At 37.7% G+C, this 26,537-nt stretch overlaps 1 protein-coding gene across 1 annotated transcript in view; it reads left to right on the top strand.

Moving 5' to 3' along the window:
* The window catches only part of LOC126481552 (cholinesterase 1-like), a 173,095-nt gene that overhangs the window by 77,637 nt on the left and 68,921 nt on the right, over positions 1–26,537 (top strand). The window contains exons 6-7 of the mRNA XM_050105390.1: positions 14,693–14,895; positions 20,809–20,974. Of these exons, the coding sequence (XP_049961347.1) occupies positions 14,693–14,895; positions 20,809–20,974 (369 nt within the window). The remainder of the gene's footprint in view (positions 1–14,692; positions 14,896–20,808; positions 20,975–26,537) is intronic.

Here is a 26,537-nt window from a genome sequence, read left to right as displayed (position 1 = left end):
TTTCATCCAGATGCAGATCCATTGAGAATTGATTTCCAGACCAAATCGTGACTCATTTGTGGAAAGATCATTGGTCCACTGTTCGACTATGCATGTGGCATGTTGATGACTCCACTCTAGACACTCCCTTCCGTGAAGATACGTACAGCAGGTCTCTGACAACAACAGCCACTCTGCTGAAGTCTTCTGTACGCTGGTGGCCTCAATACAGGCATCCAGTGGATACTGCAAGGTCAGATGCCAGCTGCTGTGCAGTACTGAAGCAGTACTGTCGTGCCCTTACAGCCAAATAATGGTCCTCTCTGTCTCTGTTGTCACACATGGTTGGTCCTGCTCTGGCCTTCAGGATACAGTTTCAGTGTCTATAAACTGTAGCCACATCCAAGAAACAACAAAACAATCCACGTTAAGTCACTGGGACACATCAGCTTACGACTGTCATGCTTCCATTCTTCCTATGGCTCTCCATTGCAGAGAGACTGCCATAATGCTCTGTCTGTAACTGTGTACACTATGATTGTGGGTGCGGGACTACCCAGCAAACAGTACCCTGTTTGGTAGCTGCCCTAACATCATGTCTGTTGACTGGAATGTCATCTTCTGTACAAAACACTATCATACAGACATCTGTTGACAGTTTGCATGATTATATTGTGAGTTAGATAAAGGATGGGGAAATAGCAGTTTGTTTCTTTAATTTTGGACACCATTGTAGATGTAGAGCCAACGGCCTTGCCACAGTGGTAGCACCAGTTCTCGTCAATCACTAAAGTTAAGCAATTTTGGGCTGGGCCAGCACTTGGATGGGTGACCATCCGGTCTGCCAAGCACTGTTGGCAAGTGGGGTGCACTCAGCCCTTGTGAGGCAAACTGAGGAGCTTCTTGATTGAGAAGTAGTGGCTCTGGTCTCATAACCTGACATATGGCTGGGGGAGTGGTGAGCTGACCACATGCCCCTCCATATCCGCGTCCAGTGATGCCTGTGGGCTAAGGATGACACAGCAGCCAGTTGGTACCATTGGGACTTCCAAGGCCTTTTTGGATGGAGTTCAGTTAAGTTTAGTTTTAGTGTAGATGTAGATGTAGATGTAGATGTATTGTTACAGAGTGTAAGGATTCCTAATATTCTAAAGATGTTTGATTAATGACTTTACGCAATATTGTTATTGCACCTCTCCATAGACTAAATCAGTTTTTGACCGTAGCTGTGTTCCAGTAGATTATGCCATAGGACAGAATTGAGTGAAGTGAAAGTATGCAGCACTATGAGACAGACTTCTAAGGGCAAAGCAAGGAGAACTGAGCTTTTTGGTTTAGCTGGTGCCCTCTCCACTGAACATAAGCTTTGGTACTCATGAGTCCAGTAGATGTATCCATTTTTAAAAATGTGTGAAAAGATATAAATTCAAATAAGAGAAATCTGACCCATGAGGTATCGCCCTCTATTACCTTCATTAGACAGCAATTAAAATAAAATGTTCTTAACCTGAAAGTGTGACATTCACCTGCTTTATTTCCTCGTTGATTGTCCTCTGTGTCGACATACTGCTTTGCTATACTGGCTGAAAAATGGGGATGGAAGTTCAACACTGACTACTTTAAATGATGTAGCCAACAGGTGCACATTTGCATTTCACAGTTCCTTACTTTCACTGTTCACAATCCCCAAATATACACATTTAATATGGCCAATTAACTATTGTTTAACTTTCGATAAGCCTCATTAATATGTCACAGGCAAACATCCACATATTGTTACAATAGTTTACTGTTGAACATTTACGAGCTGTAAAAACCTAACCACACATTTCACAGTCTTTCAAATAAATTGAACAGTCACCATCATTGCTTTAACACATGGCATGTTGGTGTAACACTTAATGCACAGTTAAGTTGATGCATTGTTGTTGATCTAACCAATACAGGTTCCGTGTCTGAAACCCAGCCGTGGACTAACTGTGTCAGGACCAAAAATCAGGCCCTTATGTATTATCACAATAAAAAGCACTGAAACTACACATTGCTTGATGTTTAATTTACAGAAATCACAATTATAACTTAGCTCATCAAATTAACTGAATACATAAAAAAATTGGGTCTTTTTAACAGTTTCTTCTACTACAACGGTTAAGCCATATTATTTGTTTAAATGATGAAATCAACAGATATAGTTATACAAACAATACTTTCGACAAAACTGTTAATTACTTTGGAATTAATTAAGGGCTGGCTTTGCTAACATGTTTTCGAATAGGGCCAAATAGATCCTTTAAGAATACTATTAATTGTTCCTCCACATGTTTATAATTAGCACAGAACTTATATTTTTTATAAATCAACAATAGAATTTAAGTTACAAAACAATTACTGATTTCACCCTATAACAAAAGATATTAAATAGGAACAGTGAAAATAAATTAGGAACTTGCTGACATACACAAAACTAAGCATAAAATTAGATCTGGTGCTATTTTCTGTAAAACTTAAGGGCCAACTTTTCTCTTTTATGAAAATGCAGCTTATACTCACGTATGTTAACAGTAATAAGTCAGAAATGGAAAAATTAATTTTAATGAGGTAGGTGGCAAAACAAGAGGGGAAGTAAAAAATATACCAGTGTGCTTCATCACAAAGGGAGACTTTTTTTTCATTCCCAAGCTAACATCATACCCCTATATCTTCCGGCTACTTCATTGTCATGCCTTCCCACTCTAAACAACTCATTGCCATCCATAAGTAACGTTCAGTCGTCTGCCTGCCTTGTGTCATTTCAAGTACTCTCTCTTAATTTAATTGGAGAACAAAGTAAATAGTTTATTTTGCATCATCTTAAGGGTGGCAAGAAATTCTTCTCTTTAAATTTGTGTGAAACCTTTAGTTGTTACTAGTATTATCAAATGTAAGTAAAAAAACCAATAGAGGCAGATTCACTTATACATTACTATATAACTTAGTTGCTACATTACACTGTGTAACACCACCCCACCATGGGGCCATGTAGTGAACATGTTGTCCATATTCTTGAACCAGCACTGTGAGTATAAAGGAGCTAAACAAAGTGCCTTTCCTTCAAAGACTTCCATGAATATGTCAGTTGCTAATGAAGATAGATAACAATGGATTACTATGCTGTCTATCTGTTGGTAGTATTTTCATGGCCATCTGAAGTATGTTGATGACAAACATAAACCAACCAGTTTGTTAATATCTGACAGGATAAGCTCTTGTACAATGTGAACAGTTTTGTTTGCAGCCACATTTGCAAATAATGACTTCAAGTTGAAGATGCTCATGATATCCATGGGTAAAATTGTTTCTCCCTTTATGCCCTCTATAAAGAGCATGGAGTTCTTTGCATAAGATTTCTTTTTGGCCCACTAGAAGTCTTAACTTACAGGCCAGATACTTTGCTATGTTGTTTGTAGGCGTATTAATCCCATTTGTGATTGACCTTATTTTTATATTTTTGGCACTCCATAAATTCTAAGTGGACTTGGATTCTGGGAATGAGTCCCTTGGCTGTATCAGCATCAATTATTGAGTCCTTGATTAAGGTCTGTGTCTTCTGAGCTGTCTTAGTCATAGGGTCCACTGGTAGTTCATTGCAGATGGGCTCATTTAATAAATCTGGCCTTTCCTCAAGGCTATGTTTGTGCTTTTTTGATTTGGGACATAGTAAAATTTGAACAGTTTCTTGCCTAATTTTCTCAGCTTCACTCACAGATGTGCATGAGAATGCTTTGGGATCTGTTCATGTGTGAGGTGAAGTTTAATCACTTAGCCACTGCTTCTGTCATTACATTTCTGATGGCATGAGATGAGAGATTTAACATCCAAGCAAAGCTTATTGTCATGTGTCATCTTTGCCAACTGATCAAATTTCTTCATCTGGTAACTGGCGATAGTTCCACTGGTTGCAAGTGCTTGCAGGTGAGTGATTCTGTTAATGTTATCCCATTCTGCCAATGATAGCATAACTGATAACAGAAGATGTAGTTGCATGCTGCAGTTGTATCCTAAGTGGACTGTGAGAGTGGAGAAGTCTACATAGGCAAAACTAGCAAGTCAGTAGCAATATGCGTATGGGAGCATGAGTGCCACATTTCAGTTTAGCAGCACAACAAATCTGCAGTGGTTGAGTGCCAGAAATATTCAAACAGAAAATAAAATTCAACAAAACCTGCATACCTGCCAAGCAGCTGGAATGAGGAAGTGGAAGATCAGTGAGGTCACTGAAGTATTAAAACACCCTAACAACATGAATAGAGGGGATGTAGTTAGGCTTGTGCCAACATGGCTGCCACCCACCAGAGCCCAACGAGCTTCACTAAGTATAGTATCACCTCTTCTAATCTGACAGTCCAGTATGTCTGTGTCGTGCTGGGCAATTACATATATTGGCAATGTGCCATTGGTTGACTAATGGTTATATGAGTATCATGTCATAACTGTGACATGCGCTCTGTGTGATGGTTATCCCTTGGTATCAAGTATTGTGACATATCCATGTATGGAACAGAGTTATGGGTTTTATATCTTTTTGGTAAGAATAAGCTGTACAGAGAGTTGTTAATGAACAATCAAAAGTCTTTTGCCATTACATGTTAACTGAATGGAAATGAAGCAAGAAGAAGGAGTCAAATAAAAGACCACTGCTGAGACTCAAATCAAATTACATCAGCTACTTACAGTATTTCAGTCATAAAGGTTTCGGTTATGATTGTATGGGCTTAAAAGGAGTGTTTGATGCTGCAACAAGCCTGATACACAGTCAACACCGTTTCATGCCTCCACTGCAAGAGCTTCCAGCTTCACTATTTGGGCCTGCATTGTACACCGTGGAGTCCCTCTGACCATTGACTAATCTTTGTTCACAGGAAGTGGTACCTCACCTGGACTTGCTGTATAGTCTTGTAAACTATACCATAGATTAATTCTGAACATTTAACTTTAATATAAAACCATTAATAATCAGAGTAACAAGAAATGTAATAAGAAATAACTCGTAACTACACAAGACACAAGAGTTACTGGTGAGTAACTGTTGCTACGCGGCACATGGGAAATGAGAATCCATAGCTCACTCACTGATGACTACCAAACATGGCACACATTGTAGGAGACTATAGAAAACAGCAGATCCCCACTCCCTCCACCTCAGAAAACCTATTACAATAAAGTTTCCCACTCTTTCTACCACCAGAGATCAATTATATCAACATTTTTAAAATTATAATGTAATGTCATGCTAAGTAGAGCAGTCATGACAAAATACAGTGACTCTGGACAACAACATATGTGATTAGACACAAAGGAAGGCCAAGGCCTCTGTAACTGTGGCTGTGGTTGCAATGTTGGTTTCATCACAAATAGTTATTTACAACATAACATGGACCACACCCAGATAACTTGGTATCATTTTTCAGTGTTATCTCCTTGCTTTCTATTGTTATGATATGACTGTTTCAACACAAAGTTGTCCTTTGTACTCTGGTAACAATTGTTGTCACAAATGAGTCATGGTCACTGATACCAGTTTGAATATGGACATCCTCAAAGAGGTCAGGTCTATTCATTGCCATTAGATCCAATATATTTCCATCATGAGCTGGGGTTCCTATCTACCTGTTCTAGGTAGTTTTCAGAGAAGGTATTTAGTAAAGTACGATTTTAGTTTCCTTAGTAGAATGGTCAATGTCAATGTCAATGATAGACCTAGGCACAGAGTGGACAGGAACCAGGGAGGACTTAGAGTGTTGTACCAATACCCCTAACCAACAAGTTTGAGGTGCTAGGTGCTGTCTTTCACTGAAACTGAAACTGAGCCAGTGGGACTCACTTCACCTGTTTTGGGAAACTGTTTTTTCTGTTGTCAGGAGGAAGCAAACACAAAAGGGTGCGGGTCTATTAACTGTTGACAGTTCAAACATATGGTGAACGATGGTACCCCTTGGGGTAATGGCAGCAAGAAACAGGAAAGGACACAAGATGCACCTAATGTGTATGCCTGGGCCCTCATTCAGGATGTTGAAGAGGCTATTCTGGTAGTCATTGAAGGAACAGGGTGCAACCAACTGCAGATTGTAGTGCACATTGGAAAAAATTATGCCTGTCATCTGAGCTCTGAAGTCATATTTGGGTCATTCCAGTGACTGGTAGAGAAGGTTGAAAAGACCAACCTTGCATGTGGAGTTTCAGTGATGCTCACAATTTGCAGCATTGTCCCAGAACTGATCATGGCCCTTTGGGTCTGAGTTGAGTGAAAGGACTGGACCAGAGACTTTGAAGGTTCTGTGACAAGCTATGCTGCGACTTCCTGGACTTGTGCCATAGGGTTGAGAACTGTAGGGTTCCCCTAAATAAATCATGTGTGCAGTACACATCAGAGGCTACCATTCAGGTAGCTGACTGTGTGTAGGGTGCACACAAGACTTTTTTGGATGAGGCAACTCTCTATCCAATCCAGATAACGATAGCTATTGGCAACCCAGAAGTATCAGTGTAAGATTGAAAGAAATGCCTCCCATAGGTTAGAGTATTAAAATCCTAATTGTAAACAGCTGAAGCATTTGCAGCAAAGTGCCATGAAAAGCAGTGAAGCTCACATAATATTAGGTACAGAAAGCTGGCTGAAACCTGAAATTGATATCAGTGAAATTTTTGGGGAAAGTTGAAGTCTATGTTGAAAGGATATGCAAATAGGAAATGGAGGTGGCATATTTGTCACAGTAGACAAAAAACTCAAATCTACTGAGGTAGAAATTGAAGCTGCATGTGAGACTGTTTGGGCAAGACTCAGTATTGGGGATGGGTATAAAATGATTATTGGATCTTTTGATCACCCACAGACTCATCTCCTGATGTAACTCAAAACTTTAGAGACAACCTCAATTCACATGTACGTATGTTCACCAGTCATACTATAATCATACTGTAATCATCAGCGAAGACTTTAATCATCCAAAAATTAATGGGAAAATTACAGTTTTGTTAGTGGTGGGTGTGATAAGACTTCCTGTGAAACTTTACTAAATACCTTCTCTGAAAACTACCTAGAATAGATAGTTAGGAACCCCGGCTCGTGATGGAAATATATTGGGTCTAATGGCAATGAATAGACGTGACCTCTTTGAGGATGTCCACATTCACACTGGTATCAGTGACCATGACTTCAGGTGTGGCAACAATTATTACCAGAGTACGAAGGACAACTAAAACGTGCAGAAAGGTATATATGTTCAGTAAACTAGATAAAAAATCAGTGAATCAGTGGTGTCGAATCTCAATGAGGAGCTTGAAACTTTCAGCACAGAGCACAAGCATGTAAAGGAACTCTGGATCAAGTTTAAAAGAATAGTTGACTAGGCACTGGATGGATATGTACCCAGTTGAACAGTTCATAATGTTAGGGAACCTCCACAATACACAGTCACTATAAAGAAACTTCTAAAGAAACAAAGTGTAGGGCTATAGAGAGATGCTGAATGAAGCACACTTGGCCATCAAGAGAGCAATGCATGAAGCCTTCAGGGACTACTGTAGCAGAATATTGTCAAGTGATCTTCCACAGCACCCAAAGAAACTGTGGTTGTATGTAAAGGCTTTTAGTGACACCAAAGTTAGTGTCCTTTCCCTAGTGCATGAGACAGGAACTGAAATTGAGGATAGCAAAGAAAAAGTTGAAATGCCTAACTCTGTTTTCAAATGTTCCTTTACAAAGGAAAACCCAGGAGAATTTCTCCTATTTAATTCTTGTACCACTGAAAAGATGAATGTAATAAGTATCAGTGTCAGTGGTGTTGAGAAACAGCTGAAATCATTAAAACTGAACAATGGAATCCCAGTCAGATTCTATACTGTAATTGCAGCTGAGTTACCTCCTCTTCCAACTATAATCTGTGGTAGATCCCTTGAACAAAAACTGTGCCCAGTTCTTGGAAAAAGGCACAGGTCACACCTGTCTACAAGAAGGCTAGTAGAAGTGATCCACAAAACTACCGTCCAATATCCTTGACATCAATTTGTTGTGAAATCTTAGAACATATTCTGAGCTGAAACATAATGAGGTGACTTGAACAGAGTGATCTACTCAGTGCCAACCAGCATGGATTTCCAAAGCATCAGTCATGTGAGACCCAACTCGGATTTTTCTCACATGACGTACTGAAAGCTTTGGATCAAGGCAAACAGGTAGATGTAGTATTTCTTTATTTCCAAAAAGTATTTGATTGTCAAAAGTACTATCATATGGTGTATCAAGTGAATTTGTAACTGGATTGAGGACTTTTAGGTGAGTCATTGTCAGATGTAGAAGGAACTTTGGGTGTGCCCCAAGGGAAGTGTGTTGGGAACCTTGCTGTTCATATTGTATATTATTGACCTTGCAGATAATATTAATAGTAAAATCAGGCTTTTTTGCAGATGATGCAATTATCTATAGCAAAGTACTATGTGAAAGAAGCTGTACAACTATTCAGTTAAATCTGATAGGAGTTCAATGTGGTGCAGAGACTGGCAACTTGCTCTAAATGTTCAGTAATGTAAAATTTTGCAGTTCACAAAACAAAACAAAACAAAAAAACAAAAAACAAAAAATGTAGTATTCTATGACAATAATATCAGTGAGTCACTGTTGGAATTGGTCAACTCATTCAAATATCTGGGGGTAACACTTCGTAGGGATATGAGATGGAATGACCACATAGGTCCAGTTGTGTGCAAAGCAGCTGGTAGACTCTGGTTTATTGGTAGAATACTGGCAAAGTTCAATAAATCTGCAAAGGGGGATTGCTTACAAATCACTTGCATGACCAATTCTAGACTATTGTTCAAGTGTGTGGGACCCACACCAAATAGGATTAACAGGGGCTATTGAACATATACAGAGAAAGGCAGCATGAATGATCACAGGTTTGTTTAATCTGTTGGAGAGTGTCACAGGGATACTGAAGGAACTGAACTGGAAGACTCTTGAAGGCTTTCTCATGATAGTTTACATCACATAGGGGTAGTGAGGATAAGATTAGTATAATTACTGCACACACAGAGGCATTCAAACAATCATTCTACCCACACTCCATATGTGAATGGAAAAGGAAGGAACTCTAAACAACTAGTATAATGGCACATACCCTCTGCCATGTACATAACGGTGGTTTGCAGAGTATCGATGTTGATGTTGATAATTCTATGACCAGCATAACTGAAACCCATACAATCAGAGCTGACTTTGTGGCATCATGTAATGCTTTCTCTGTAAAGATGTCTTTACAGAAATTGTAATAAGCTATTGTTTTCAGGTTATTGTCAGAAAGGTGATCCAGTGTTCTGAAATTTTTGAGGATGCTAGAAGGAGGGAGATGGGTTCATAATTAGAGATCACAAACTTGTCTCCACTTTTAAAATTGATGTTGCTACTATGTACTTCAGTCTTTCAAAAAATATATGTTGCCTTTTCAACTGATAAAAAAGAGAACTCAGAAGGGGCATTGTTAAGTCATTGCAGGAGTTTAGTACTTCAGTTGAAATGTCACATAACCAGAAGAGTTACTGTTTTCAAGTGAGCTAATGTTTTCATGATGTCTTGAACAATTGATTTGCAAAACTAAAATCTAGTGGTGGAATGTAGATCCAGATCATAATTTGGTAGTGATGAAGAGTGGATCAAAGCTTAAGAGAATTGTAATGGTAATCTAGGTACAAGGAAGTAGAATACTGAAGTATTAAGGAATGATGACCTGCTGTCAAGTTCTCTGAACCTGTTGATAATGCGATAATGAATCATACAGTAAGTAATTCAGCTGAGGTGTGAATGGACGTCTCTAAAATGGGTGGTCAGAAATTGGACAAAGCAGTTATAGGTATAAGAAAGGTAATGACAATAAAGCTAAGAGTAACAAGAAATTCAATTGATAATTGAAAGAACAAAACAAAATAATTTTCTGAACAAGGCTATCCAATAATCGAGCTAGAGTTCGACAGTGCTTTGGAAGAAGTGCAATGAAATAAGTCAGAAATACCAGATATCATTCCTATAGAGTTTCTAAAATCACTGTGGGAAATGATAATGAAATAATTATTCAAGTTAGAGCATAAAATCTATGAAACTGGTGATATACCATCAGATTTTAGAATGAATATCATTCACATGATCCTGAAGATAGAAACAACAGATAAATGCAAAAACTATCATACAATTCACTTGACAATTCATGTATGTTGTTTACCAAAATAGTAGCAGAAGAATGAAAATGAAAAACTGAAGCTCTTTTAGATGGTGACCATTTTGGTTTTACAACAGGTAAAGGTACCAGTTATGACATTACAGTTGATAATAGATGCAAGATTTGAGAAAACGCAAAGACATTACGTGGTATTTGTCTACCTAGAAGAAATGTTTGACTCTTTAAAGTGGTAAAAGATTTTTGAAATCCTCAAAAATTTTGCATGCACTTTAGAGAAAGACAGGTAAAATGGTACACAATACAATATACACAAAAAACCAAGAGGAAACTGTAAGAGTATAAGTTAAAAGATCAGCACTCATATATGAAGAGGGCAAATGCAAGGATGCAGTGTCTCTCCAATAATGTTCAATCCTTATATCAAAGAAAAACTGAATGAAACAAAATAAAGGTTCAGAAATGAAACTGAAATTTAGAATGAAAGGATATCATTGATAAGATTAGCTGACATGTTATTTTCTGTGAAAGTGAAGAAGAATAACATGACCTGTTATATTTAGTAAATACTGTACTGAACACAGGAAAACACAGGAAAACAAATAAATATGAAACTAATGACGAGCAGTGGAAATGACATTATTGCTAATTTTAACATCAAAGCAGTTCTACTACCTTGTAGGCAAAATTAAGCATGGTGAACAAAGTACAGAGGATGTAAGTCACAGACAGGTGAATAAAGCATTCATTGCCAGAGGAAATCTGTTAATGCCAAACGTAGATATTAACTTGAGAAATAAATTTGTGAGACTGTGTGTCTGGAGCACAGCATTTTGTGGAAGTGAATCACTGACTGTAGGAAAACCAGAAAAGAAGAGAATAATTTGAGATACGGGGTCACAGAAGGATGCCGAATATTAAGTTGACTGATATGCAATGAGATGATTCTCTGCAGACTTATGAGGGGAGAGAATGTGCATAAGACACTTCACATAAGGAGAGTCAGGGTGATAGAAAGTATATTAAGACACTAGTGAATTACTTACATAGTACTAAAGGGAGCTGCAGAGAGCAAAAATTGTAGGTGTAACAGAGAATGGAATAACTGAGGAAGTTGGGTGTAAGTGCCACTCTATTAGGATACGAAACAGTTCGAAGGCTGATTAAAATTTATTTTTGCCTGAGTGATCATTTCATGAAAGCTGTATCCTAACATGAGTTTATAGTGCAGCCATTGTTATCACATTTTGAAACTATTAGTATGTGTTCATTGTAGTGCAACTTTAAATGAAACAAGTTTACTGTTACCAGTCACTGTTCAATATGAAAAAGAAAAACTGAAGCTCTTTTAGACAGTGACTGGTAACTGGTGACTGGTAACAGTAAACTTGTTTCATTTAATGTCAATAACAGTCATGGTAAAGCCTAACCTAAAATGTTCACATTTAAAGTTAATGTGTCCAGTCAGGCGATCAAGGACATTTTCAAGTACAAAAACAGTGCAGAAAAGGTCGCAATGATGACACAATACATACACTTCAATAGGAATTGTCTCAAGAATAACGTCATTCCAAATTATGTCAAGATTGACATCAAAACAAACACGACAACTGCAAAGAAATCACTGGAAAACGCACGAAAACTCTGGGTTAATAATGAACTGAAAGAACTTTATATTAAAAACAAATGTTCAACACACAGCTTTATATTGCAGAATTACAGTTGGGAAAGTTGCTTCATAGATTAGAATACGACTCAATAACCAAAAAAATCAAAGAGCACACCGAGTTCATCGTACAGAAAATGAAAGCTACACAGAAGATAAAACTAGCCAATCTTATAAAGCTTTATTAAACGGTGACTGGTAACAGTAAACTTGTTGTTTCATTTAATGTCAATAACAGCCACGGTAAAGCCTAACCTAAAATGTTCACATTTAAAGTAGTGCAACTTGCCTGTAGATTGATGTACTGTCAGTTTGATAAAAATATGCATTCTGTCTGATGATCATTTCATGACTTCAAAACCAGTAACTGGTTTTTTCAATAAAGTAAGCCAATATCAAATTGTGGTTGAGTGCTGCTGTATATTGTAAAAATTATGTATTATGTTGGAGGTTTCATACATACATTAATTTAAGGAATTTCTTTTAACACTTAAAATGTAATTACATTGTAGTGATGTGTTCAGTACTTGCAGTATGCAATGCTATTACAGGTATCATGAACCAGTAAATGAACTAAACTAAAATATTAAAGAAAAAGCAACTTCAGGAATTTTACTGAATCTGGGATGTTTATTATGAAGCTTGGGTGAATTACATAATGCTACTGAGTGATGTGAAAGTGGTTATATTGACAAACCTGATATTCACCTTCTATGCAATGCCATGCATATTAATCACAAGCTTTAAATGAATATTTGTTCCCCTATTAGTATCTATTCTACTGCTCTCTGAGAACTTACATAGGGTGATATTTTAAACTCCTTTCTTCTTTCTGAAAATTTTATTGAGTTTGATACAGTGATTTCTTGAGAACTACATCTATAGCATCTAGAAATTATTGGTATAGATACATAGCTATTACATAGTTGCAACAACCACAAATTTCTGTCATGAGTTTAAACAATTGCGTAATAACTGCCCCCACATTGTACTTACAAAGCACTTCCGTACAGTCTTCCTGTCTCATTGTGCCTTACAAACTCCTTACATACTTATCTGAGAAAGTGCTAGTCTACCTTGAGCAACCCTTTTAGAATCAGTATTATGTTTGTTATTTTCTTGCTTCTTATAGCTACAAATTGAGCTTACAACCAAACACTTCAGGTGTTATCAATCATTTAAAAGCTAAGTGGAATATTTTACTTGTAAAAAGAATATTATGTTCGAGTGTAATTCTTAAAAATCATAATCTGGAATGTGACTTACACCAAACACCCCCTATTCCCTCTAGAGACTTTTATGGAGCATGGGTTACCACATGTGATATGATCTATTTAAAAATCTGCCTAATATATTTATTTCACGCCATTTTTCTCAAATGTGTCACTAACAGTATGTGTTACATACATTGTTACATCCCATCCTGGATTTTCCATTGTTTGTTTTAACAATATGTATGAAATATAAAGGAGAGCCATTTGTAAGTGTGTGCCTATTAGCATATTTTGTCAACACATCTGCAACTCATTGCAACATGTGCTGATACAATCTGATATAATGTCTACAGATTTGTCACTGACAGTCAGTGGTATTGGAAAATCATCTATGTAGGGTGAACACAAGGAACTTTTTGTATCCTATTCTCTTGATATGGTTTTTTAACTCAATTTATGATATGCAAAACTGGCACTGGTTACTGAATGGTCTAATTGATGATGGATTGCACAGTCAGAATATCTTGAAGTTATCTGCAATAGATGGATTTGTGGACCCTCTTGGGAGAACTGATGTACATTTATTTACTTCATCTCCAGGCTGTGTGAGTCTGCTGTTATTACAACGATCTCTCAACACATTAACAGATTCATTAATTGTTAAAAATTATAATAGTCTTGATCATACTACAATTAATAATACTGATACGGCTGACATTGTACTTAATTACAGATTTATTAGAAAACACGATCTGAGTTATACTTGGTAATGATGGTGTTGTTCGCCCTGGTAGCTGAGTGGTCAGCATGACAGAATGTCAATCCTAAGGGCCTGGATTTGATTCTTGGCTGGGTCGGAGATTTTCTCCGCTCAGGGACTGGGTGTTGTGTTTTCCTTATCATCATCATTTTGTCCCTACTGATGTGCAAGTGGCGTCAAATCGAAAGACTTGCACCCAGTGAATGGTCTACCCAACGGAAGGCCCTGGTCACTTGACATTTACATTTATGATGGTGTTGTTGCCAACATTGTACATAGGTACTGATTATTTAGTAAATAAGCATGACCTGAAGATGATTATTAATCAACCAAAGCTGGTAATCAGCAATTCATGATTTTATTTGTTATTGAATTGAGCACTATTAGAATTTTTTACAAATAATTCAAATCACCATATCTCCTTCACCTAGTAATGACAAATCTTACAAAAATTAATTAATTATAACATGCAGATTATGTTTTCTTCCAGGTTTTTCTGAGTCACAATTTGTTTCCTATCTTTTGAGAGATACTAATTAAGCCATGGTGTTTTACAAAAAGAAAGAGCTACACTTTTTAATATGTAACAATAAGTAACAAGTGACTTTTTAATAAGTGTTGCTTGTTACAAGTGACATTATTTCCAAATCTTGTTACCTTAAAGTATCCATAGAGTCTTTCCTGTGTCATAGGGTTGTTAAATGATATGTATGAAAGCAAATGATATATTGTGCTGAATTTTCTGTGAATTGATGAGGTATTCATGAAGAAGATTTTATGTTAAATCTATGGTTACTTTTACTTGTGGGCTGTACTGTTTGGTGTATGTTCATTAGATGGTTTCAGTCTACAGATATCATCTTTTTCATAGGGCTGTTTCAGCGAGCCATTGCAATGAGTGGCTGCATATTAAATCCACGTGCAATAGCAGCACCTGCACGGGATCGAGCATTCCGCTTTGCAAGGGCGCTTGGCTACACTGGGAGTGACTCCTCAGAGGATTTACTAGATTTCTTGAACTCACTGAGCGGAGCTGAACTAGTGCAAGATGATCAGCGAGCTCTTTCTGAAGAGGTATGTTTCTGAACTCTCTGCCATGAGTTGTACAGTGGCTTGTGGAGTGTGTGTGTAGATGCAGAGAGAACTTAGTACTTAACATATACCATTACAGTCTCTTTTGGTTTTAACAACACTCATCAAAACAGTTCTTGCTCCAAGCAAGTCAAACAACAGAGTATGTAAGTCTCTATATAAAATCCGTTTCGTTTGTTCCCAAAGAGTAGCCCTTGATTACTCCTTGTACTGGACATATGGCTTCCAAGGTGTGCGCGGCCACCACTTTGTCAGCGCTGATAGATTGCCACAACTTTAGTCTTCTCATAACACTTGCCCATCCTGCACACACATAAACTGTGGTGCAGTAGACACATTTCCACTTTCACAGACTCATTCTTAAAATATTGTATGTTCGAGACGGTGAAATATGAGTGTCTCTAGAATTTACTCTGAAATTCTCGAGGCACTACAGTGTATGTGTGTGGGTATGTGTGTGTGTGTGTGTGTGTCTGTGTGTGTGAGTGAATGAGAGAGAGAGAGGAGAAAGAGAGAGAGAGAGAGAGAGAGAGAGAGAGAGAGAGAGAGAGAGAGAGAGAGAATAAAAAAGCAGATGTTTTGTTGAATCTCAAGATATTAAAATATTATACACAGTTACTTTATGAGGGGGGAAAACTGACATTGAAGTGAATAAGAAAGTGAAAGATGCACATTTGATGAAAGATGGAAAAATAACTGTGATTCCTCAGTCAGGACAGAGTTGTAGATAACTATTGCTGTTGTAAACCATCTCCCCGAACAAAATCTGTGCTGTAATATGTTTGAAATCTTGTAAACTTATCTATATTCCCTCTTGATGTTTGTGATGAATCATTGAGTATCATCAGATTAAAAAAAAAAAAAAGGAAATACGCATCATGAAGGAATTATCTGAATGGGACAGAAATTGGTAGATGTGATGTATATGCACAGACAAACAAAAGTTTACAATTACAGAAGAATTAGATGATTTATTCAAGAGAAAGATCTTTGCAACTTGAGCAAGTCAATAACAACTTGGGCCACCTCTGGCCCTTATGTAAGCAGTTACTTGGCTTGGCATTGATCGACAGAGCCGTTGGATGTGCTCCTGAGGGATATTGTGCCAAATTCTGTCCAAATCCAGAGATTCCAAAGATGTTCTTCCTTGAGATATAACACTTTTGCCAAGATGGCCTCTATAAGATGGTTCTGATCACAATGAGAGATCTTAAAGCAGTAGCTGTAAGACTTAAAATTATCTCTTTGTTCTGAGGCTACATCAAATAATGATATATATTATATAGGACAGAAGATCATGATATAATTAAGTCTCTTTTTAATATTTTAATATAAATAAACTCTCAATAAAAATAGGAAATTTGATTGCATTTATGGGCATATATAATGAGTGAAATGTTACTGAAATAATACTAAACAACTAGACATATTGAGACACAATTCATTAAACACAATTTAAGAGAAACACATATATTTAGGAAGGAGAATTATGATTGCCAAGGCCAGACTGCCAGAGACTATGGTCATGTGTGTGTGATTTGTGTTTGTCTGTGTGTATGTTGTCTGTTCTGATGAAGGCCTCTGTGGCAGAAAGCTTTTTTTGACAGTCTTTTTGTTGCACCTATCTGTGACTCAGCATCTCCACAATGTGGTGAGTAGCAACTATGCTTTTCATAATATTATCATTATTCCATCCTGGATTTTCTATTGTTTGAAGTTCTAATGAAAATGTGAACACATTATCATCTCTCAATTTCTTAGAAATATACAGATATTTTCCCTCTGAAAACACATGGATTTCATAAGCAATTAGAAGCTTAAGGATAGTACTATATGGACAAGGGAAGTAACCAACATCTGTATGAGCTGTTCATTGTCAGTCACTTGGCCAGTTTGGAAACACTTCAACCCTTGGCCTGCAAGTCTCGTATTAACTCATGGATGATGTTTAAGCAGTAATCTCTGTCTTGCATATTACTATGTCTTCCACCTTTAAGCTCTCAGGTTTTCAAATTTCGTCTGATGCAGTCCCCAACAATTAATCTTTTCTTCTCATCCTGTGCAGTAAGCCTTCCCTGACTGATGTTCTGTGTGATTTTCCCAAATGTCCCCCTTTTCCTAGATCTCTCCAGTACTTTTCCATCACCCTTCTTCCTTCCTCATCAACCCTTCTGACTGAAGAAGGAGCCCCTGGCTCCAAAAGCCTTCCTGATTGGAACTTTCCTTTGTGTGTGTGTTCTGCCGCCACTTGTTGAGTAGATCTGAAATAATATCAGTTATTTATGTTAATATTTAAATTTGGTGCACCAGTACAGTGATAAACCATGAATTTCATAAATGTGTGATACATCTACAATCAGAGTCACTGGACATGAAAAGTAATATGTACAAAGACACAATAAAAAAAGACATTTCCCAAGTTAGTGACAATGAACATGGAAACACATGTAATGAAATTTCAGAACAAGTTTAGAAGCCATAAGAAACTATGTGGAATGCAATTATGATGCACTACTGAAAATTCGCTATTATGTTGGTAGCAGTGACAATGTCTTTTTCAGATTTTGGCCTTTTCATGTATTACCTTTTGTGTTTGACAGTGCTGATTGTAGATGTGTGTATTATATTTATGGAATTCACGGTTGTCCCATTTGCCCACTTCTACATTCCAGTCGACAATTAACAAATCAACTGTGCAACATCATTCAGACTGAACGGAAATTACGTTATTTGACTGCTCTAATTACATAACTGGACACTGCAGTATTGTCAGCATGAGAAAGATTAATTAAAGCTGAGAGTGAGAGGGAAGCATTTACAGACAAGGACAGTTGTAGATGTGGCCTGGTTGCGCAAATATTTTGGTAACTACCTGGAACAGCGTGCTGCATCAGCAATGTTGTCTGACTGTACTTCAGTATAGCCATGTATTGCAGCCACTTTCACTAGTGTTGATAGCAATGTGATTGTGGCCACATAGTGCTGAAAAATTTGATCAGTGTAAACTCACCTTTAAACATGGCTATACTTTTTTGTAAAAGATGCACAATGAATGGGTCGAGAAGAACTTTGGAGACACTCAATACCCACTTGCTGATCATGCTTTACAGTGTGACTCAAGGGACCTGAGTTCCTGCTACAAATATTGATTACATGGATCTTCCTATCTGATACTAGATTCTCTGAACTCTGGCAATGGGAACCTATTCATCAGCACATCACTGCATCCCGACATCCTATCTGGTTTAACATATGTTAACACATTGTCCTCTCTCTTCTTTCACTGTCATCAGCTTTTCATTATATATCATTTTTTAATTTATTGTGTCTCACTCTTTTCTTCATTATCTTTTTGCTTTGTCCGCCCTCCCCCCCCCCCCCCCCCCCCCCCCCTCTTCCCAAGCGACTCTTTCTCCACTTGTCCACTTGTCCTCACAACAGTTGGGGCCCTCTATTCCTGGAATCTGAGTGACCTGCCCTTCTTTTTAACTTCCACCAATGTATTCCTCTGTCCCCCACAAGGAAAGAGCTATTAATTCCAAAATCTATGATAGTGCATGTACATTTGTATGTGTCTATCAGTAGTGCAGAAATTTTGATTCCTGGTGGGAAGTATTGGCCAACAATTCTGTATCCTAATTTTGTAACTCAGCTGACAAGTATGCTCCCAAAGTATTGTTCATACATTCACTCACGTAGCCATCATTTTGTATAGAACCTCTAATGAAAGACAGTCTTCAGGGATAGGAACAAGACAAGGAATAATAAAACTAAGCAGCTGTTATAAACTATATTAAAAATTACTAAGTACCATTAAATTTCTGTAATCTATTGCTGCTTGTTTGGTTTTAATTGAACATTGTGAAGTTAACAGAAAACTACCTGTTTTGGAAAAAGCTGCTGCTTCCTCATTTATATTACATCTCCATTTCCTAACTTAGTATGTATGTGATGAAACTGATATTTACAAAACCCAGACACATTGGGTATATAAAGTGTGTTGGATGGTGAGGAAAACAGTGCAGTAGTTGTAATGTGGAAATGGAGTGACTTATCTGATGTCCAAAAGGGTGTGATCATTGACTTGCAGGGCAAGCGTTGAAGTGTTTCCAAACTGGCCAAGTTTGTAAACTATTTGCATGCCACCAAGGTTAAAGAAAACCACGTATGACAAAATGGCACTATCCAGAACCGGCACTGAGGCAGCTGTGGTGCAAGTACCATATATGACAGGGGTCAACAACACCTGCGGAGATGTGTATGGGTGAAAAGGTGTGCAACTGTTGATTAACTGACTGCCCAAATGAACCAAAGGCTACCAATAATGTCTCCTCAATGACCATTCAGCAAACATTGTTGTGTATGCTCCACAGCAGATGTCTGGTTTGTGAATCCCTGCTGACTGCTGTTCATTGGTGACAAAAGCTGGAATTTGCATGCCAATACCACAATTGGACATCCACTGACTGGCAACAGGTGCCCATTTCTGATGAATCATGTTTTGTGCTCAATCCGACTTGCAGATGTTAGCATGTACAGCATGAAACATTTGAAAGCAAACACCCTGTAACTGCATTAATGTGACACGACAGTGTATCATAAAACAAAATACACCTATATATTATAGGAATAGAGGTCTTTAAACAATGAGTGCTACTTCTTGTCAAGTAGCTAGTCCTTGAATCTAGACACACATTTGTCTGCTTGTGTCTGTGTATGTGCGGATGGATATGTGTGTGTGTGTGTGTGCAAGTGTATACCTGTCCTTTTTTCCCCCTAAGGTAAGTCTTTCCGCTCCCGGGATTGGAATGACTCCTTACCCTCTCCCTTAAAACCCACATCCTTTCGTCTTTCCCTCTCCTTCCCTCTTTCCTGATGAGGCAACAGTTTGTTGCGAAAGCTTGAATTTCGTGTGTATGTTTGTGTTTGTTTGTGTGTCTATCGACCTGCCAGCACTTTCGTTTGGTAAGTCACATCATCTGTGTTTTTAGATATATACATATAATCAAGTTTTCTATTTTTATTGAGAGTTTATCTATATTAAAATATTAAAAAGAGGCTCAATAATATAATGATTTTCTGTCTTTTATAATATATAATATCATGTGATGTAGCCTCACACCAAAGTCATAATTTTAAGTCTTACAGCTACTGCTTTAGATCTTTCATTGTGATCAGTACAATCTTGTAGAGGCCATGAAGTGGAAATAGTTTTATATTTCAAGGAAGAACATGAAACATTTTGCTCTGGACAGGAGCTTGTAGAGGAACAGTGGCTGAAGTCTAGAAGAATAGTTGCCAAAACACATGGTAGAAAAATTAATTTTGGGAGGGATCATCCATGGTGTGCAGTTACTGTAAGGGAACTTTTATAAAGATATTTAGACTATTGACTCTTGTCTCGACTTCTTCTTCTGATGCTGGTATACTGATTTTTCTGATGTTTTGTCAGCACCAATGGGTAGTATTATCAAAGATTTGCCCTCAATTTTCGATACTAGGAATGAATCAAATTCGTTAGTGGAGGTTGTTTGTACTTGCTGTGCCAATGTCTGAGGGCCTTTTGCATGTCATTACCACTGTAATTTTCCCTTAGTACATGCATCACTTGTTAGCTACAGCAAGGGGATCCAACCTTCATTTATCTGAAGCCTCTTCTCTTTCTTGTTCAACTGCTTGTATTAATTGCTCTCAAAGAATATTTAATTCTTATTAGAATATTTATAAGTATGTGATTTACTTTGAATTGCTGCCCTCAAATACATGTGGACACCTCTTATGGTGTAGATATAAATGCCCATCATTATTTTTATTATACATGTGTATTTCAGTTCTAATTATTACAGAACCTCACAAAGCTCACAATTTCCAAATGCATCATTCTCCGTGTTACAGGACAAGCGTCGTTTTGACACACTGGTTTTTATGGGTGTAATAGAGCCTGAGAGTGAGACAGCATTCCTGAGTTCCAGACCAGAAGATGTTCTTCTTAGTGGAAATGTAAATGCTGTGCCACTGCTGATTGGTGATTTAAGTGGTGAATGCATTGCAAATGTTGTATGTAAGTACTCCTTTTCTGAATTGAAGTACTTGTGTTGTATTACTGACTTTAAATACATCACATATTTCCAAATTGAAATGTGTATAATTGTCCTTGGTGTGCTACAATTTTAAAGATAATAACTTGGAATTATTCCTGTCTAGTGCTTTCCTATCACAAGATCTGATATCATTTTTCATGTGCATTATGTGTATATTGGGTCATTCCATGTCAAAACCACAAATTTAGCCCATAAGCTGCGGCACACTTTTTTAGAATTTTTTGAAATTTTGTGATAACATAAATGTGGATGCTTTGAAAAAATTGCAAATCATTTCATCTGAAATATTTTTGAAATGGAATTTGGTTAACTGATTACTAGTGCTTGCAACATATTCACAAAACTTTACTTACGATAAAGGGGTAGGTCTTTAAAATGAACACACATGTATTTCATACGTAGACCTACCATCTGAAAAAAAAAGAAACTGGTTGCTGTTTCAGTTTTCATAATGTAAAAATGTAACAAACAGATTTTTACCTTTAATGTAAGATTTAATTACAGAAGTTGGCACAGAGAAAACTAAATGAAATTTACAAACAATATTTTCCAGTGCTCTGTCCATATTAGTAGGGGTAAAAAATAATCTCTTCTTCCCATCTTTATGGAATATGAATATAAATTATTTGTATTACTCAGTTCTTTTTGAAGAACTACTTTATTGCATTATTACACATACTATGACAAGAATATAGATACCACTTTTGTACTAAGCATCTGTACAATGTGTCAGCAGATCTCAAATGTAAGAAATTTTTATTGTTTAAATTTTACAGAAGATCACCTATTTAGTCCGTTGCCTTTCCACTGATGCAGCTGGAAAAGTCAACCTGTCAATCAAATCACACTGCACGGTCATGTAACTCATGAAATGGAGGGCTCTTGGAGTAGTGCCTGAAAAACAGAACTCTCTTTTGTTCCGAGTTGCTGCCCATAACAGACATTAAATGGCTGAGTCTTTTTGCTAAACTTCTCCTCGGAGATGGGTCTGGGGCTACTGGATTTACTTTCTTCTGCCCCCTGGCAATTCTCATCATGTGATCGCCATAAGAAAATAAATCAATACAATTTATTCTTTTTTGAGAATGTGTATGTCAGTAACAAGCCCACAATGCTTTCAAATCTGACACCAGGATGGGATGCCTGATTCCCCCTGTTTTCATTATGCCATGGGTGGATATATTAAACCAACACCTGGAGCATCTGATTCAGTGTGGTAGTGCAGCATATGAGTGCTTAGGTCATTCAGTCCAGGCTACCAGCGTCAGTCTTCCCAGTATTGCTGCTGCTGCGCAAGCGATAGGCTGTATGACCTTGCCCACCAACTCTGTCACCTTTGCACAAGGTCATGTTGTGAGTATGATGACCCAGTGCTGCACTGACACTGGGTGCCACTGCCCTGTCATGGCCCAGTGTGCTGCACCAATAGTTGATCAGCTGTGCTTTTAGGGAGAGGATGCTGTCGGGGCTAATGCCACCAGAGACAGCACTGTTAGCTGTTGTCAGAGACTTCTTTTTGGTTTGATGCATATAGTTTAAATGGATATCAACAACCAGATCACAAGGACTGCTGGTGATGGATTCAGAATTGTAGGTGAGGATGGAGCAACTGTGGATGGAGAATGGAGACCTGCAAAAACGCTTCAGTGAGACATTTTTATTGTGATGTCCCAAAGCAGCATTGTGACTGCAGCTAATCTTGTTTCCTCATTTGTGGTATTCTCACAGGATGTTCTGTCATGGCCTGTAATTGATGGTGCATTGTGTTCACAAGTTCATATCTTCATAGATAACCAAGTGAAAATATCCACATCTTCTCACAAAATTTGACAGACATAGGAAAAATATCCACATGGGTTCACGAAGTGTTAGTAGGAGCTCTCAGATGTAAGTTGTGAGGAGAGGCTTTCACTTTCGTTAATTTGGTAGGAGGGTGGAGAAATGCCAAGGTATTTGATGTTGTTGCAAAAGGACTAGTGGATAGTTGTGGAGGCGAGAATAGGGGAGCTGCTATAGAGACAACCTTCCAACCTAACTCCAAAATTCTTTAAACATTTCAGAAAGCTTTTCTGACCATATAAGAGCTATGTCATGCCACACTTATGTCCTGAAGGAAAGTAATGAAATGAATAAGGTACGTCTCAGAAAAGCAGAAGTTTACTGTGTGGATATATTCATTTGTGGACTGATCCACAGGTTGGTGCTAAGGTGAAGTGTGTTTTGCTGAGCACACTGTGAAAGCCGGTATGCCTCACATTTCTATCTGAGGGGGCGTGGCAGTTTGCCCAACCTACCCCCCTCCCCCCCTCCTCCCGCCTGCCTCTCCCTCCCCTCAGGGTTAAAAAAACTAGATATGCATTCATTGCTGAAGTGTGCTGCACTTGCTGCAAATGTGCAGGCCACAGAGCTTCTGAATGTTTGGAATTGTCATGTGCTTACTGTAGAAAGATCACACTTGAGAAAGCATATTTTCGAACTTTACTGCATTGCTTGGCTAACTATATAGGTTAGTGAAATGTTTGAGGGAATGTGTATATGAGTATGAATACAGAAAACACAAATGGGAGCAGTTCTGCCATTACCTGTCGCTCCCCTACCATAAAGTGAATCCTGTAAGAGAGGTGGGACTCAGATGGCAAACATAACTATGCCAAGTAAAACCAATGGTAGACTGTCTGCCTTATAACTGACACAGGAATACAAAGAAGTGTTTTGTTCATTAAATCTACTAGTTGTTGAGAACCAAACTGTCACATTGTAGATGGAGAGGATTGGGAAAAAAAGATTTACTCAGTAGGCTAACATAATGTGGAATTGGAAATAAAGAGATAGATGTGTCAGTTTACATTTGAAGTGTTGTTGAAGTATGAATGCCGTCTTAGATAATGATTTCCCATATTATTTCCAAGGCATATTTAACTTCTGAATGTAGGAAATCCAAATATGCGGAAATGTCCACCATTTTGGCAATGTGATGGTGTTGTGTAGAAATGACCACATTCTGGCAATCCACTAACCATGTACTATAATGTTGAAGTTAAACAAATCCAAGACAATATTGAGTGGTAGAGGAAAAAATTGTTTGGATGGAGATGAAGAAAGACTTTGTAGGAGTAGATATTCACTTAGGCAGTCCATTAACAATGAATGAATTTTAGATGGTAAGCAGATATATGTAAAGCCTGGTTTATCATGAATGAGTGTGCCAGAAGAGGGTACTCTTTGTCAGTAAGCAAAGATAATTATGGAAGCAGAGGTATTAAAATTTCTTGGGATATCATATTCGCAAAAGTGCATTGAGTAAATGCTTATGAGATAACAGAATACCAGAAAAATTAACAGCCTGGAAGAACAGTTTACGTAAAGTCCACTTATAAAGCAGAAATTTAAAAGAAACATGAACACCTGTGTAAGGCAGGTCAGGGTTTATTATACTTCATTCTAGCTGAATTTGGGACGTTGGTGGAAGGAAATTACTTCTGGCAACCTCCTTAACATACCATGAGATTCCTGTGTAAGGCAGGTCAGGATGCATTGCACCTTGTTCTAGCTGAATCTGGGACATAGGAGGATGGAAATTACTTCCAGCAACCTCCGTAACATACCATGAGATTCTGATGGGTGAGGTTAATCCTACAGCTCAGAAGCCATATCACATATCTTATGCTTTGCAGCCCATACTAGAGAAAAATATTGTAGATTTGTTGGAACAAAGTTTTCCAACTTTCCTTCTGGGCTTCTCCTGTAGTGATAGTCCACAAGAAAACCAGAAAGAGACAAATGACTTATCACTTTTGCATACACATTATAAAGATCAATAGGTCAAGACCCTGGATATCTGTCTCCTTCCAAGGATCGATGGCACTTTGGATCACCCAGCCAAATGCATTACAAACATCTAAGGATGGCCTTCAACCTCTGAAATGTTCCTGCCATGTTGCAGTGTTTTGCTGATTTGCTTTTATGGGGTTTAACATCAACCATGTGTCTTGTATACCTGAATGACTTAATTATATATTCAAAAATGATGAGAGAGCTTGCAGTGCAATTGAGAAACATGCTAACATGTGTGAGTGGTGTTAAGCTAAGTTTTAAATTACTGAAGTGCAGTTTTGTGCAATCACAAGAGCACTGTATAGTCCATATAATTTCAGGAGACCAAAGAGCAGACCCATGATTAATAGACACAGTAGAAGATTTTAAAGTGCTAAGAAATGTAAAGAATTGCAATTGTTTCTTTGATCAGACAATTATTATTGACGTTTCATGGAGAATTATGCAGCCACCACAAACGTCTCACAAAATTATTAAAGAAAGAAACTCCTTTTGTCTAGTCAGTGGTCTGCAAGAGTGGCATGTTAAAATTAAAGGAAATTCTTACAAGTTCACCTGTCTTGGCATATATAGATTTTGAGCGACCTTTTTATTTTGTTGTGTGAGGCTAGCAACTTCATAGTAAGCTGTATAAAGAATTAAATATGACGGCAAAGAAAATCCAATTGGTTACACATCATGTTAGCTGAATCAAGCTGATCAAATCCATAGCACTGCAGAAAAGGAACTTCTGGCAGTCATTACTTTCAGTGTTACCTGTGTGGATGACAGTTATGTTAATTACCAACCATTCTGTTTTACAGTGGCTATTAAGTTTAAAAGAACCCAGCAGCAGACTTGTTAGGTGGACTGCAAAGCTTAGTGAATATGACTACATTGTCAAACACACATCTGGTAAGGTAAATCAGAATGCAGATGCCTTGAGTAGGAAAATTAAGACTCTACTGTTGCAATCACCAACTATTGGAACACTGTCATTCATATTTGACGTTATGATCTTTAATTCTGCTCTCTTTGCCTTTGTGTCTGCATGCCATTAAAAGTTGGTCAACTGTATTACACTTCTGTGTTACATTAAAGTTTTTGATAGCAAATCGCTTGTTAGTAATTTCTATCCTCTACCATATCATTGTTAGGACTGGAATCACCACACTGCCCATACATGACTGCTTATTGTCGAGCTAAGAAAGGCACAAGAATCTGATGCCAAGTGTAAGAAACTGTCTACCTGGCTGGATTTTATTAAAAGAGTAGACATTTTATATAAGAAAATGCTTCTTGGAGAATGGATGCTAGCTCCAAAGACTATCCACAAGTACATATTGCAACAGTGATGTGACAGCTTATGGATGTGTCGTAAGGGGAAAAGTGGCTGTAAGCATGCACTGCAAGCCATTTTTGATGGCCACAATGAAAGAAAAATATAGATGATTGCTGGATGAAATAAATTCAAGCAACGTGAAGCACCTGGCTACAAGAGAAAAGTGTGTTTGGAAGAGTCCAGGAGACCAATGCAACCATAACAAGATGGCAACAGCTCTATAGTCGAAAGAATGTTATCATGTCACTATACCAAGTAGGAGATTTTGTGATGTCATAACAAATTCCGATGAAACTGTGCGGAACTCAGGAATTTTTATTGCTTTGAGATGGATCACTCCAGATATTGTGTTTCACATCACCTGCCAA

Source organism: Schistocerca serialis, chromosome 5 (genome assembly GCF_023864345.2).
Source record: "Schistocerca serialis cubense isolate TAMUIC-IGC-003099 chromosome 5, iqSchSeri2.2, whole genome shotgun sequence".
Lineage (NCBI taxonomy): Eukaryota > Metazoa > Arthropoda > Insecta > Orthoptera > Acrididae > Schistocerca > Schistocerca serialis.
Note: the sequence above shows the minus strand (reverse complement) of the source record. Positions and strands in the feature narration are given on the sequence as shown.